The sequence below is a fragment of the Stegostoma tigrinum genome, chromosome 2 (assembly GCF_030684315.1).
Source record: "Stegostoma tigrinum isolate sSteTig4 chromosome 2, sSteTig4.hap1, whole genome shotgun sequence".
In the NCBI taxonomy this organism is placed as follows: domain Eukaryota; kingdom Metazoa; phylum Chordata; class Chondrichthyes; order Orectolobiformes; family Stegostomatidae; genus Stegostoma; species Stegostoma tigrinum.
Window position 1 is genome coordinate 63,042,386 of NC_081355.1, and position 17,201 is coordinate 63,059,586.

Genomic DNA, 17,201 nt, shown 5'->3' on the forward strand with positions numbered 1-17,201 from the left:
GTCAGGTAGAAGATAACAGAAGCAATGAGAATGAGGTAGAAGGAAAGCTTGTTCCCTGATACTCATTGTTTATACTCCTGTTTGTTCATGCAATCTGTATTAATGATTTTGATGAGTAGGCTGAGGGTAACGTACCCAGAGTTCCTGATGATACAGAGTTAGATTAAAAAAACAGTGAACACTATTTAAATTGGCTGCAGAGCAATTGTGACTAGATTAGTGAATGAGCAAGTTCGTAACTGATGGAAATAGCATTGTGAAGTGTGAGTTTGAGCACTTTGTTGGAAACAATTGAAAAGCAAAATACTTTTTGATTCATAACATCCTGAAAAATATTTGTATTCAGAGGAGCTTGCACATTCACATGTATGTATCACAGAAAGATGGCGTACAGTAACAGTAAGCAACTAGGAAGGCAAGTGCTATGTTAGCTGTATTTGCAATATTGTCTATACTTAGCTCATATTATTTCTGGATTTCAGAGTACCAGCTGTACAGCTTTTGTAGGTTGTTTTGCTATTCTGACTCTGTATAATACAGTTGGTTTTGCTTGTTCAAAACATTGGAATCTTGTGGTTTTATTGTCTTGGCACGTTCTTAGGATCTTATACATTACGCACTTTAAAATCAAGGCTACCAGTCCTTGGCTGGATCATAGAATTCTGGTGTTCAGGCCTTAAATGTATATTTATGGAAACTCTACTCACACTGTCTTTAATTTTAACCTTTGTATAATATTGTGCAAAATTTTGTATCAGTGAAAAACTAATAGAACTTGGGTAGAACTGATAAAGAAGCTGCTGCCCTCAAAAATCTTTTGATCTCTCTGGTGTAGATTTCACCTTATTTGGGGTATGTTTGTAACACGCGACAACCTCAAGGATTCTCCAGGCATCCAGCAAGTGTTGCCACTTGATTCTTTTTTGTTATATTTTAAATATCAAACTTTTATCATAATGCGGAAATTTGACATTTGACATCTGACACAGCTTAAAATTAGTTTGTACAGCCAGAGAATTTTTACAATAAATTCATGAACATGCTCCATTCAAAACCAAGATACAGCTCAGGAAGAAGGCAGAATTTATTTGGGCTTTTTATTAGTAATATAGCATGAAAAGGAAATTTTCACATGTCCCAATACGTCTGAGGGACAATACACCCGATAAAGTGGCATGGAATCACTGCCAGATTTTGAATAGCTACCTTTCACTGTGCTTGTGCAAATACAGGAAGTTGTGTCTGCGGTCAGTTTCCAGTGGTAATGAAAGCAAATGTGGGCAGTTTCACTGCCATTACAACTACAAAATCTGTGCCTTTGAAGGAATTTTTTTTCTGAGAAATAATTCTGGTCAATTTTTGTTTTTCAGATATGCCTTGCATTGCGTTATTTGCACAAAGAAAAAAGAATTGTCCACAGAGATCTTACACCGAACAATATCATGCTGGGTGAACTAGACAAGGTAACAATAAGTAAGTACGAAACTTAAAAATATTTGTGCGAATTAGCCTTTCAAAATTATTGGCTAGGTACAATCAGGAAAAACTGAAATCATTTGCCCATTTTATTAAAATTCATTGCAATGTAGCATGGCAATCTCTAAGCCTTGACTCTCCTACATTTCTGCCTACCTTTAAACAAACAAAACTTCTGGGTATGGTATTTTCAGTACCTTTGGAGAATTTTCAACAATGGGATTGTTTTCTGCATGGCAAATATCTAGCTGGCTGTTTGCAAATGTATTTCCAATGAGATAATTAAATAGCTAAACCTTGAGATGTTAGAGTTGTCATGATGGAGAATGAAATATAGTTTAGAATGTTGCATCAGAGATTATCACAAATTTGTTTGTCTCTTTTTAAGTACCACTGATCTAACCAAAAATGCCCCAAGAGCAGACTTGGTGATTAAAAAAATCGCTATGTTCAGTCACCCTTTCTGAGAGCCAATAAAGTGGGAACAAGTACAGGAAAGGAACAATGTCTCAATTTCAGTTTATTCTTAGGGTTTACAAGACAATGAAGCCCAGCACTTTTAACGTTCCCATAACAGACAAAAAACATTTCCATTTAGTTTGTGATAACAGGGTGTGGAGCTAGATGAATGCAGCAGGAAAACTGATGTCTTGGGTCTGGACTCTTCTTCAGAAATAGGGGAGGGGAAGGGGGCTCTGAAATAAATGGGGAGGGGGGTCGATGATAGAAGGTGGATAGCGGAGCAGATAGGTGGGTAGAAAACAGACAGTAAGCCAGTACACGGGATAACAAAGTGTAGAGCTGGATGAACACAGCAGGCCAAGCAGCATCTTAAGAGCAGAAAAGCTGACGTTTTGGGCCTAGACCCTTACTGATGAGTGTAGGTATGGAGTTTGGATGGGGGTTGGTCAGCGGGGAGGGAGGGACGGGGAGGTGGGAGGAAAGACGGACGGGTCAAGGACACGGGGATGAGGCTAGGAGGTAGGAAGTGATGTTGTATTGTCTGTGCATTGTGTATTGTCATTGTGCTGCATAAATGTGATACCTGTTGAATTAACAATCATTTTAAGGGCGATCAATTGTAATTTGAAACACTTTCAGACATTTAAAGTATTTCATACTGATAATAAAGCAAAAAAAACTCTCATTCAAAGTAAACTACTTTGACACAGAATTTTTTCCAAAGTATTTTCTGCTAAATTTCTGTTGGCATCAGGGACATTCATTCTGGAAGTCAAAAATCACTCTTAAGAAATTCTCGTTGAAAAAATAACTGGAACTAATGAATATCAAATGTTTTAAGAAACTAATATCAAACATGCAATCCTTTCTTGCATATTATATTCCAGGAGAGAATATTTTGTGCTGGCTGCTTTGATGGCTTTCCCTGATCAATTGATCTTTAACATTGTTATGTTTTGGGTGATAATGTTCTAGGTGAAATCCTTTTTAGTGTATTTTTAACTTGCTTTTGAGGTAGGTAGCTCACGTTTAAAGGATGCCTACACTCAATATTTGCTTTGGCATCTAGGGAACAGCATAGTCAGGCCCACCTTTCCAGGAAGCAATTGGAAGTTTCAAAAGACTACGTCACTTAACGCTTCTAACTATTGCAGCCTCTCAGCCATTAATTCCCCAGAGACCTACAATCCTAACTTATACACCCTCAATGGAAAAAAGCAAACTGCTAACAATTTAAGACAGTTCTCATTCATACATCCTTCATCTGTGAAAACTCTCCCATTCATTAAACCCAGTCAGAGATTTTAAATTCCCTCAAATGTTAAATCTAGCATAAAAACTAAACTGTGATCATTTACAAATTGGCGACACCATTGACCAGAAACTGAGCCAGCCATGTGGCTGCTTGAACAATTCAGAGGTTGGGCACTCTGTAGTAATCTGTTTTCTTTTTTGCCTTTCTACCAAGAAGTCAGGACTATGATGCAATACTGGATTGGTGCAGCTGCAAGACCATTTAAGAATAAAGCAGTCTGCTCACTTGACTGGCACTTCACTCACTTGCTTAAATCCTTCCACCCTTATGTACTTTGTGCTGTCTACTAAATACATGCAATAACTTGGAATCATAGAATCTCCACAGTGTGGAAACAGGCCCTTTGACCCATCAAGTCCACACTGGCCCTCAGACCATCCCACCCAGACCCGTCTGCTCTGCACATTCCTGAACACCATGGGCAATTTAGCATGGCCAATCCACCTTGCCTGCACATCTTTGGACTGTGGGAGGAAACTGGAGCACCCGGAGGAAATCCACACAGACCTGGGGAGAATATGCAAATGCAACACAGACAGCCACCTGAGGGTGGAATTGAACCTGGTCTCTGGCACTGTGAGGCAGCAGTGTTCACTGCTGAGGCAACATGGAATTTCTTCAGCAGTACCAAACAGTGGTTGGATCACCTGAAGGGCAATGTCAGCAATTATATTGAAACTCATTGGCACATTGCGCACTATTCTGATGGACAGATATAGTTAATCCTTTGTTGATACAAGGTCAATGTCTTGGAACTCCCTTATTATTGGTATTGTGAGAGAACCTTTACCTCAGGGCAGCAAAAAATATCAAAAGACCTACCAATACTTCTCAAATAAAACCAAGAGTTGAAGTAAATTATAGCCATGCCAGTGACACCCAAATCAGAAGAAGGAGTTGAATAGATGGCAACAATTCAGAGAGTTCCTGGTAGTTAGTCACTTTATTTATCTTACTCCACTCGAACCTCTCTACCTTTGTACTTATTTCAATGAAGCTCAATGCCAATTTGAGGGAGATGAATTTGTTCTTCTGTTAGGTCTTTAGCAGCCAACCACTATAAGTGACTTTAACAACTTCAGACTTTAATCATACTTTTCTGTTAAACAATGGTGTCAGATGTTCCAATACTTCGCAATTAGGGAGGGTGTGAGAGATTCTCGGTAAAGGGCCTACAACCTCTACGACTCTGTAATTTTACCTTCAACCCTATTCCCTGGTCGGTGAAACCTGCTCAGTTTTGTTGGTTTTGACATGATCTGTTTGTTTTATTAACCTGCTATTCTGTCAGTCTCATGTAGGTCTACAATTTCTCGTTGTCTTCCTTTTGTGTTGTGCTGTAATCACATCCTAATCAAGCCATTGTTTTCAACAAATTACTTTATTTGCTTTTTCTAACTTTTCATAAGACCATAAGACATAGCAGTGGAAGTAAGGCCATTTGGCCCATCAAGCCCACTAACGTCCCAGCCTCCACTGTGCTCTGTGGCAATGAATTCAACAGGCCCACAACTCTCTGGCTGAAGAAATGTCTCTTCATTTCCGTTTTAAATTTATTCCCTCTAATTTTAAGGCTGTGCCCATGGGTCCTTGTCTCCCTGCCTAACGGAAACAACTTCCCAGTGTCCACCCTTTCTAAGCCATACATTATCTTGTAAGTTTCTATTAGATCTCCCCTGAACCTTCTGAACTCTAATGAGCACAATCTCAGGATCCTTATCCGTTCATCGTATGTTAACCCTACCATTCCAGGGATCATCCGTGTGAATCTCCACTGGACATGCTCCAGCGCCAGTATGTCCTTCCTGAGGTGTGGGGCCCAAAATTGGACACAGTATTCTAAATGGGGCCTAACTAGAGCTTTATAAAGTCTCAGAAGCGCATCACTGCTTTTATATTCCAACCCTCTTGAGATAAGTGACAACATTACATTCGCTTTCTTAATCACGGACTCTACCTGCAAGTTAACCTTTAGAGAATCCTGGATCAACACTCCCAGATCCCTTTGTACTTCTGCTTTACGAATTTTCTCACGCTTAGAAATAGCCCATGCCTGTATTCTTTTTTCCAAAGTGCAAAACCTCACATTTGCTCACGTTGAATTTCATCAGCCATTTCCTGGACCACTCTCCTAAACTGTCTAAATCTTTTTGCAGTCTCTCCACTTCCTCAGTACTACCTGCCTGTCCACCTCACTTTGTATCATCAGCAAACTTCACCAGAATGCCCCCAGTCCCTTCATCCAGATCATTAATATATAAAGTGAACAGCTGCGGCCCCAACACTGAATCCTGCAGGACACCACTTGTCACTGGTTGCCATTCTGAAAAAGAGTCTTTTATCCCAATTCTCTGCCTTCTGTCAGGTGGCCAATCCTCAATCCAAACCAGTAGCTCACCTCGAACACCATGGGCTCTCACCTTACTCAGCAGCCTCCCGTGAGGCACCTTATCAAAGGCCTTTTGGAAGTCTAGATAGATAACATCCACTGGGTTTCCCTGGTCTAACCTACTTGTTACCTCTTCAAAGAATTCTAACAGGTTTGTCAGGCACGACCTCCCCTTACTAAATCCATGCTGCCTTGTTCTAACCCGATCCTGCACTTCCAAGAATTTAGATAGCTCATCCTTAACAATGGATTCTAGAATTTTACCAACTACCAAGGTTAGGCTAATCGGCCTATAATGTTCCATCTTTTGTCTTGATCCTTTCTTAAACAAGGGGGTTACAACAGCAATTTTCCAATCACCTGGGACTTTCCTAGACTCCAGTGACTTTTGAAAGATCACAACCAAAGCCTCTGCTATTTCCTCAGCCACCTCCCTCAGACTCTAGGATGTAGCCCATCGGGGCCAGGAGATTTATCAATTTTTAGACTTTTTAGCTTTTCTAGAACTTTCTCTTTTGTAATGCCTACCATACTCAACTCTGCCCCCGACCTTCCTTAATTGTTGGGATACTACTCATGTCTTCCACTGTGAATACTGATGCAAAGTACTTATTAAGTTCTTCAGCTATTTCCTTATCTCCCATCACTAGCCTTCCAGCATAAATTTGGTGTGGCCCAATATCTATTTTTGTCTCTCGTTTGTTTCTTATGTATTGAAAGAAACTTTTACTATCATTTCTGATATTACTAGCTAGCCTACCTTCATATTTGATCCTCTCCTTCCTTATTTCTCTCTTTGCTATCCTCTGTTTGTTTTTGTAGCCTTCCCAATCTTCTGATTTCCCAGTGCTCTTGGCCACTTTATAGGCTGTCTCTTTTTCTTTGATAATGATCATGTACATTGCTACTTATTTCACACCATCACTTCCCTGGCCCCGTACTTCCTTATTGACCATTAATGCCACCTGTTTCCAATGAAGGATCATGCCTTATCCTTGTTTCCACAAATGCTACCTAACCTGCTTTCCCAGAGTTTCATCTTTCTAATTTTCAGTACCAGTGCAATTTGATTTTTGATTTCATGGCTCCTTGTCACCAGGTGGCATTGTAGCTCCATTCAAATTTTGTCAACTTTCTCCTTTTTGAATATTTTCTATGCCTTTTCCAGATATCCTAAGATACTTTAAAATGCAGAGCTGTTTACTATAGCAAAGCTTCACGTATTAGTCCATACTTTTGTTCAAGAGTTCGGTGCACAGAGGTTGGTAAAACGCCATTTCCTGCCTTTTATAAATGGCTGTTTTTGAATTTCCAGTTTTTAGTCTGGGGAGATGGGCTGGATTGGTAGTCAGGATGGCCAACATGGGAAAAGACTTCTGATTGCTGAGTCAAGTTGAATTGGAAATTGTGGCAATATGTTCATAGTTGAAATATTAAGTTAAAAAATGAAATATTAGTTCTGCTGTCACCTTCTCACTCCTCTCATTCTCCAGGCTCCATCCATGTCACTTAATTCCATATATCTACCTTCAAGACCCCACTCTCTTCATGTCAACCCATATCTCTGTACCCATCCCATGGCACCACATAAGCCGATGCCCTCACCTGTCTCATGCCCTTCATTGTCCATATGCAACTCATATTTCCTATCCACCAACCATTGTCCTTCTCGCTCTATGCCATCTTGCCCAGTATCTACCATTTGCATACCTCGGGAAGCATACTGACAGAAAATCAAGATATCAGCCTGAATATAATGTCACTGTTGAAAAAAGTATCTTCATTAATCTAAAAAAAGGAATTGTCCAAAGATGTGCGGTGTTAAAAAAAATGCGACCTATTTCAGCGGTCTTATTCACATATCTTCATTAATCTAAAAAAAGGAATTCCCTTCTCCAATCTTGTTTGAAAACAAATATTTCTGTTCTATGTGCATGTGGAGGTGTCTATCAAAATGTTTGCATGATAGACATCCCATTGTAAAAGTGATCATTTGAAAACTCAAACATGCAGCACAAATCCTATAATGGCTTATGTGAATAAGACCGCTGAAATAGGTCGCATTTTTTTTAACACCGCACATCTTTGGACAGTTCCTTGACAGCTCTGATAGTTCCTTGACAGATTTAGCAGTCCCAGTCACTAGTAAAATATTGGAAGAGATTATCAGTCGTGCTGTCAAGTACCATTTGTTCAGCAATAATCAGCTCACGGATGCTCAGTTTGGGTTCTAGCAGGGTCACTCAGCTCCTGATCTTATTACATCCTTTGTCCAAAAATGAATAAAGAGCTGAATTCCAGATTGAGGCCTTTGACATCAGGGCATCATTGAACTAAATATGGCATTGAGAAGTCCTAGCAAAACTGAAGTCAATGAGAGCCAGGGAAAGTATTCCATTAGTTGGAGTAATACTTAGCACAAAAGAAAATGGTTATGTTCGTTGAAGGTTACTCAATTCAATTCTAGGCTCCCAATGTAGTCACTATCACCTTAGATGAGTGCCCTAGGCCCAACCACCTTTGGCTACTTCATCAATAACCTGAACTCCATCTTAATATCAGAAGCACAATGTTCCAAATTATTTACAACTCCTCAGCTGCTGAAGCAAACTGTCTTCATATGCAGCATGACTTGGCAACATCCAAGCTTGGGCAGTTAAGTAAAAAGTAAAATTTGCGCCACGTAAGTGCCAAGGAAAGACAATCTCCAACAAGAGAGAATCGAATAATTCCCCTCAACATTCAATGGCACGACTGTTGCTGAAATCTCCACTACCAACATCTGGAGCTGTGTTAAATTTCATATTCGGTTTATCAGTATACTTTCAAGCGAAGTGCTCATGATGTCATTACTGCGACCTGAAAGCCTCAGACACCATGTTAACTCTGATAACATGAAACTTGATACACTACTATTAGCACGTCCCTGTGCTGTCACAAAATATTCCAATGCTAACCCAGATACTGGTGGTGATAATGGTTGTATTCAATAGCCAGTTATAATAAACATCAGTTGGATATTTCAATACTATGTTATCCATTCCTAGTTTCTTATATTATGACAGATAACAAGAGCATTGCTGCATCAAGTAAAGTTACTCCTCTGGAGGCAAAATGCACATCATAGTTAGCACCAGTGGCTATTTACATAAAATGAAAAGACGTTATTATTTGGAAATTTAATTGAAGTCCAACAAGACAGCAGCTTTCACCAACAGACATTTGGACAAAGAGACATTTTCGTGCCCTCTAAACAACATTAATTACTGTAACTGTTCTTTTGACCTGTAGATGGTTTATTAACTACCAATAAAACAAAGCTAATTTCTTTTGATTAGAAATTAAGCTTTTTCAAGATAAAAGGAATTTCTAACATTGACTAAATTAAAAGATCAAAATAGAAAGCTTCATTGCACTTTTGAGCGTAGACTCAATGCATTACAGAGACTGCAAAGCATACAAAATTTGTTTGTGAAAGTGAAACAAAAGTGTCAATATCTCAGAACAGCACCAACTGCAGATTCGGTTCTTAAAGAAAGAGCACATTTAAATTCCACTGACGCAAAGTCAAGAAACTTTTAAAATTAAGACTGCCTGAAAGGTACAGTCCAACAATTTTTTTTATCAGGATAGCAGAAGCCTCATTTCGGAATTGGCATCTCATGACACCCCTACCGAACCACATCCATTCAAACAATGTATGCAGATCTATTTTACAGATCAAGTGATAGATGATCCCAAGAGGAGAGCTCTGATATTCTTACTTGCCATTGGCAAGGCAGGCTTTGCAGAATTAACACATCCAGTCTGTACATAGACAATACAAAAGATTAAAAGTTAGAGTTGCCAAGTTCTTGAAGATTAGCTCAAAGTAAGAATTAACTCATATCATGCAAACAGAAAGCTTAAGAGCCTACTGTCAGTTTTGTTTGGTAAGATGCTGTGGCAGAGGGTGTGAGTGTGTTTTTCCAAAGGAAGGCTTCAAGATACACCATTGGGTTAGACCAAAATACCAATTAAAGCCTTTAGACAGGATCTTCTGGGCAAGAGAAAGGGTCGTAGCATTGATGCATTATTTGAAAACTGACCTCAAGTATGAATCCACAGTGGCTGTCCAACAACAGTTACATGTTTTAGGTGCAGTCAACACCACTGCTGTGGTCAGCAAAGTGTACCAAACAAACAAAAATCTGTAATAAGTTTGGTTTGCCACACCAACCTAAAAGCTGCCCACAAAATGATTATGTAAGTCTAGGAAATCTGGTTCTAAAGGCCAAGCCAAACTCCAGTCTAAACACAGATGATTGACAAGATGGCATAAAACCACAATACTGGCAGCAAGGAAAATGTTAAGAAGGTATACAAAAACAAACACGTCGACAAGGTTCAGAGTCAACCAGACAGAAAGGAAATTCTATAAGATAATCTAGATTTCCATGGTAACTTCACACATTATGTTGATGGTATAAGGTGGTCACACGGGTTTGCAATATTAACATCATATGTCCTAAAAAGATGACATCCCATCAAAACGTAAATTTAACACAGAAGCTAGTGTCAACATAAGTACATAAGAAATAGAAGCAGGAGTAGGCCATCCGGCCCCTCGAGCCTGCCCTGCCATTCAATAAGATCATGGCTGATCTTTTTGAGACTCAGCTGCCCGCCCACCATAACCATTAATGCGTTTACTGTTCAAAAATGTATCTAGCCTTGCCTTAAAAACATTCAGCGAGGTAGCTTCAATCGTTTCACTGGGCAGGAAATTCCACAGATTCACAACCCTTCGACCTCATTCCTACATCTGCTTTCCTTTATTTTGAGGCTATGCCCCCTAGTCTTAGTTTCACCTGCCAGTGGAAACAACCTTCCTGTGTCCACCTTATCTATTCCCTTCATAATCTTATATGTTTCTATAAGATCTCCCCTCATTCTTCTGAATTCTAATGAGTATAATCCCAGTCTACTGAGTCTCTCCTCATAACCCAACCCTCTCAACTCCGGAATCAACCAAGTGAGTCTCCTCTGCACCCCCTCCAGTGCTACTATATCCCTTCTCAAGCAAGGAGACGAAAACTGCACACAGTACTCCAAGTGTGGCCTCACCAGGACCTTATACAGCTGCAGCATAGCCTCCCTGTTTTTAAATTCCATCCCTCTCGCAATGGCAGACAAAATTCCATTTGCCTTTTTAATTACCTGCTGCACCTGCAATCCTACTTTTAGCGATTCATGCACAAGGACACCCAAGTCCCTCTGCACAGCAGTGTGCTGCAATTTTTACCATTTAAAACATAGTCCATTTTGCTGTTATCCCTACCAAAATGGATAACGTCACATTTATCAACATTGTACTCCATCTGCCAGACCTTTGCCCACTCACTTAGACTATCTATATTCCTCTGCAGACTTTCAGTGTCTTCTGCACACTTTGCTCTACCACTCATCTTAGTGTTATCTGCAAATTTTGACACACCTCACTTAGTCCCCAACTCCAAATTATCTATGTAAATTGTAAAAAATTGAGGTCCCAACACTGATCCCTGAAGCACACCTGTAGCCACTGACCACCAACCAAAAAAACACCCATTTATCCCTAGTCTTTGTTTTCTACTAGTCAACCAGTCCTCTATGCATGCCAATACATTACCTGTGAGACTGTGCAACTTTATCTTATGTAGCAGCCTTTGGTGTGGCACCTTGTCAGATGCCTTCTGGAAATCCAGATACACCAGATCCACAAACTCCCCATTGTCCACCATGGAAGTATTGTCTTCAAAGAATTCCACCAGGTTAGTTAAACCTGACCTACATGTCATGAACCCATGCTGGGTGTTCCCAGTGCGACAATTTAAATCCAGATGTCTTGCTATTTCTACCCTAATGATAGATTCAAGCATCTTCCCCACTGCTGAAGTTAAGCTAACTGGCCTAAAGTTATCTGCTTTTTGTCTACTTCCTTTTTTAAACAGTGATGTCACATTGGCTGTTTTCCAATCTGTGGGAACCACCCCAGAGTCCAGTGAATTTTGATAAATAATTACTCGTGCATTTACTATTTCCCCCATCACCTCTTTCAGTACCCCGGGATGCAATTCATCAAGGCCAGGAGATTTGTCTACCTTTAGCTCCACTGGCTTGCTCAGCACTGCCTCCTTAGCGATAATGATAGTTACTAGGTCCTCACCTGTTATAACTTTCTTGCCATCAGTTTTTGGCATGTTATTTGTGTCTTCTACTATGAAGACTGACACAAAATAACTGTTTAGTGCCTCAGCTATTTCCTCATTCCCAGTTATTAAATTGGCCTTCTCATCCTCTAAAGGACCAATGTTACCTTTGCCACTCTTTTACGATTTACAAATTTATAGAAACTTTTGCTGCATGTTTTTATATTCTGAGCTAGTTTACTCTCAGAATCTATCTTACTTTTCTTTATAACTTTTTTGTGGCTTTCTGTTGGCCTTTAAAGATTTCCCAGTCTACTAGTTTCTCACTACTCTTTGCTTTCTCGTACGTGTTTTTTTTTCAATCTGACACTCCTTTATTTCCTTAGACATCCATGGCTGGCTCTCTCTTTTCCTATAGTTCTTCCTTATCAATATACTTCTGCTGAGCACTGTGAAAAATCGTTTAGAAAGTCCTCCACTGTTCCTCAATTGACCCAACATACAGTTTTTGCCCCCATTCTACCACATCCCATCATCATCTCCTTTGTTTAAGCACAGGACATTGGTACTGCATTTAACCTTCTTACACTCCATCTGTATTTTAAATTCGACCATACTGTGATCGTTCCTTCCAAGAGGATTCCCTAACTGTGAGATCATTAATTATTCCTGTCTCATTACACAGGACTAGATCCAGGATAGCTTGCTCCCTTGTAGCTTCCATTACTTATTGTTCAAAGAGATTATCACGGATGCATTCTATGAACCCCTCCTCAAGGCTGACCAACCTGGTTTGACCAAATGATATGTAGATTAAAATCCCCCATGATAATTGTTGTACCATTTTATATACATTAGCTATTTCTATGTGTTTTGCCTGCCCCACCACGATGTCATTATTTGGTGGCCTTTAGACCACACCTATCAATGACTTCTTCTCCCTGCTATTCCTAATTCCCACCCAAATCGATTCAAGCTTTTGTTCAGTAGAACCTATATCATCTCTCACTACCGCCCTGATATCATCCTTAAAAATCAGAGTGACACCACCTCCCTTACCTTCGTGTTTGTCCTTCTGAACAGTTTGATACCCCTCTGTATTTAACTCCCAGTCATGACCATCCTGCAGCCATGTCTCTGTAATGGCCACTAAATCATACCCATTTGCCATGATTTGCACCGTCAACTCATCCACCTTGTTTCGAATGCTCCGAGCATTCAGATAAAGTGCCCTCATGCCAGTTTTTGCACCTTCTGTTTGAGTCCTATCACCTCCATTACTAACAGCTCTTGAGTTCACCTTCCCTTTAACTTTTTTCCTAATTTTCAATGGAGTTGAAGCTTCCTCATCACCTGCCTACCTGCTGCTTTGCCTTACATTAATTCTTATACTCACTGTATGCTAATTCCTCCATTTCCCCTCCCCTACTTACAGCTATGTACATATTACAGCTGTGTATCCCAAAAGACATGTATTTTAGTAAGTGGCATTCCACAGCTACAACTCACAAGAGACATTCACAGGCTATAAAAATACAATAATTCCATTCATTAAAAGAAGCACATTGCAACACAAATATTCAGGCTCATCTTGGCATCTTGACATTGTCTTTCTGATACATACAAATAGTCCAGCTGTGGCAGAACTTTCAGTATGCACAATCTTGGTGTCGTCACAACTCATGAGTTTCAAATGACACACACTGTGGAAGAACAGATGTACAACAATTGCATCAGTTGGAGTTGAAGATGGTCTCGATGTTGATCTGTTACACATTAACCAGGCTGAATCAGGCTGAACAGCTAAAATCAACAACTGCCAAAGATGAGCTGCAAACGATCATCATCTTGGGTTGGTCATACAATATTAAAGATGTACCTGAGCGGATTCCTTTATTTTGGCTATGCAGAGATGAACTTGGTATATTGCAACGATTCATTTTCAAGGGCAACCAGGTCTTAAAGCTACATCAAGAATTCATGTCTACATTACACCAGAGACACAAGGGTATCGAACACAGAAGATGGCATGTGAATGTGCTGACCAGGAATTAATTAGGATATTTAGAGACTCGTGAATACAAATGATATGTCCCAAACATATTAGCCCCAGTACCAGGGAGAGGCAGGAGTTTCTATATCTATATCATGTTACATCCAATACAACAGACCTACTCAGTGCACATGTGAGATTACATCCTTGTGATGGATTACTTCTCCAAACTTCCCATCATTTAATCACTTAACACAACGAGTGCAATTATCATTGATACAATAACCATTAATTTATGTTTATTAGGTATCCTGGAATGGATAGTATCTGACAATTTACCACTGTTTGCTGGAAAACCATTTAAAGATGTCCACCAAGTGGAATTTCAAATCATCACCCTGCTATTCACACTCAAAGATCTAGAAGAATGCATGGTCTATTTTATCAAAGCAGCGATTAAGTGTCAAGAAGCAAACAAGGCTTTTACATTTCATTTTTGTGCAACATCAATGGAGAAAGGATTACCTTCCTCAGCACAACCCAGCCTGGAAAGGCAAATGTGAATGATATTGCTCCACAACCAATTGTCCAGACCATACTGAGATATAGGATACTCTTCTTCAAAGGAGAATGAAGGAGATAAATAACAATGAGCAGGTAGTGAATGACCAAAACTGTAATTTAGGCAGAGAGTATGAGTTGTCAACACTCTGAAGTGTTACTTTGATGTTTGAATTGTCAGTTTGTAAACTGTGTTTTATCTGCTTGCATAATTACTGAATTAACAGCACACAGCTATATAGAACCATCTATATCTGTTTGGGAAAAGCTTTTATCTTTGGAAAACGAGGAACCTGGAGTTATACCTCACAGTCAATATGTCTATTTAAGTGACAAATCCTTGATATCATTACAGCATTGAATGTGATTGAGAATGTAAAGATCTCAACACTATCTTAACTCAGATCACTTGAAGCACGACACGCAACCACAAGAATGCTGTTTTCTCATAAATGGGTGGTTTAATACTAGCCGAGATGCTGATGCAGCTGTGGATGTAAGTCTGTATATAATAGCCAGCTGCAATAAGCATTTGTTGGATCTTTCAATGTCATGTTATCCAGGCTTAGTTTCTTCTAAGGGATAAGATAAGCATTGTCACATCATGTAAAGATATCCTGCTGCAGGCAAAGCTGACATCACATGGGGGTTATCATTAATCAAAAACTAACTGGACATGCCGGATACTACTGTGGTTACAAGGCAAGGTCCAACTCACAAACTTCTACCATCAAAAAGGACATGGACAGCAAATTCATTGGAACGCAACTACCTGCTAGCTCCCTCCAAGCCACGCATCATCCTGACTGAGAATTATTGCTGATCTTTCACTGTCAATGGATCAAAATCCCGGATTTTGGATCAAGATGCTGTATGTAAGTGGAACATTGTACAAAATGAAAAATTGACCCTGGGCATGCACAGACATAGACTGTGAAGTCGGTGGATGGTGACAAACTGTGGAGGCATCTGTACATCTGCCACTGTTTTCATCAGTGATGCCAGCACTTGTGCAGATGACCCCACCAAGGCCGTATATACGCAGACAGCCCTCATATGATTATTGCAATTGCTATGTGCTGCTAACAGCCTGAAGGTATTACTTCAATTTCCCGACTGTGTCTCCTTCATCACCACTCCTCTGATTACTCATTCAGTACCATTACCACATACTCTCACTTCCCTCATTATAACTGCATGTGTTTGATACAATCTTGGTAATACATTGCCTTCTAGATCAGTTATACATCCTTTTCCGTGTCATTCCTTGCATTTGTTTGAAACAGCAGCCATTTCAATTTCAGAACCACATAACTGATCTTAGCTGATAGCTGAACAATTAATTAATAGAGTTTATCTGGTACTCTTTTCTCAGCCTCTTCAGAAATTTCCTATTAATTAAATCTTTTTCTTACATCTTCAGCTGTCAATATGCTCCTTGTATTATTTTTGTACCTTAATGCCCAACGAAAATACCCTTTTATTGAGATCAGAAACTTCCTTTGGTGAAGGATTGAGAATTGCTCAACATGATTAACAGAATTACAGAATTGTTATGGTTCACAAAGAGGCCATTAGATTCTCAGAATGAGCACTATATTGTAGTTACAGTCATTTGCCCTTTGCTCATAACCCTGCACATTATTTCTACTTAAATAATCACCTAATGCTCTTTTGAATGCCTCAATTGAACCTGTCTTTACCACACATCCAGGTAGTATATTCCAGACCATTAACACCATCTATGTGGAAAGGTTTTTATTCTTGCATCATATTTACTTTTTTCCCAAATAAGTGTCCTTTCATTCATGATCCCTTGATGAGTAGGAATAGTTTCCCCCTATGACTTTGAAAACTTCTACAAAGTTCTTCTTTAGCCTTTGTCAGTCTCATACCTGCGCCATGCATCTGATGCATATGCTTCAACTTGCTGCCAATAAGTATTCTATCGTCAACACATAATTTGCTAGATTTGATGATCCTGAAGTATTGATTGGCTGCCAGCTTAACTGGGCAGATTTGACTGCCTAGTGCTTCATGTGGTCATGGGGACAAAGATTAAATGGAACATGTGGAATACATGCTTCCACCAGTAGCTAGTTAAGTTTAAATTAATCCCAAAATTTAAGTTTGAGCCTATTCACTATTATTTACCAGAGATTCTGCTTGGACATACTTTTCCAACTTTTACAGTGTTTACAATGCAATCAGTTTACAACCACTTTATGTGACCATACTTCACACCCTAGAAAAGTATAGAGGGGATTGTAACTCAGATTAAAAAGTAAGTTTTAAATAAGCCCTCAAAAGGTACAGCATCCCTGAAAAATTTCTTACCATCTCATGTCAAGAAAACCTCAATTAATGACACCTGGAAGCTCACCATTTTTAGTAAAAGGAAACTTAGCCCAAAAGTTACATTCTGTTCTGCATTCATCTAATTGTGCAGGTGTTAACCCTATCACTCTCATATTTGCATTCAAAAACCTTTGTTAAAATGCCTATATTTTTAATGTCCTTTTGTGGTCAACAATTCTTGTGTTTTCTTTGAATTGTTTCACTTAATTATGCCATTCTAATGTTCCATTAACTCAAAAAAAACACAAAATTAGTATACAAGAACTATGAAGCACAATTTAATGTAGAAAATAGCATCAAAACATATTTTTCATGTATTATGTTATATCAGTTCATTATCATGAAAAAATAATAACCTCTGAAATTAGACTCATTTTCGACTTGAAGTAGAAACCTTGTTTGTCTCTCAAAAGGTGTTTCCAGACCTGTTGACCTTTGCCAATGCTTTATTTTTATTTTATGTGAAGAGATTATTAT

The 17,201-nt window shown here is 39.2% G+C and overlaps 1 protein-coding gene across 2 annotated transcripts in view; it reads left to right on the forward strand.

Moving 5' to 3' along the window:
* The window catches only part of nek10 (NIMA-related kinase 10), a 239,310-nt gene that overhangs the window by 145,813 nt on the left and 76,296 nt on the right, over window positions 1-17,201 (forward strand). For both annotated transcript variants that reach the window (XM_048523358.2, XM_048523368.2), the window contains exon 22: window positions 1,371-1,473. In XM_048523358.2, coding sequence (XP_048379315.1) covers window positions 1,371-1,473 — 103 coding nt within the window. The remainder of the gene's footprint in view (window positions 1-1,370; window positions 1,474-17,201) is intronic.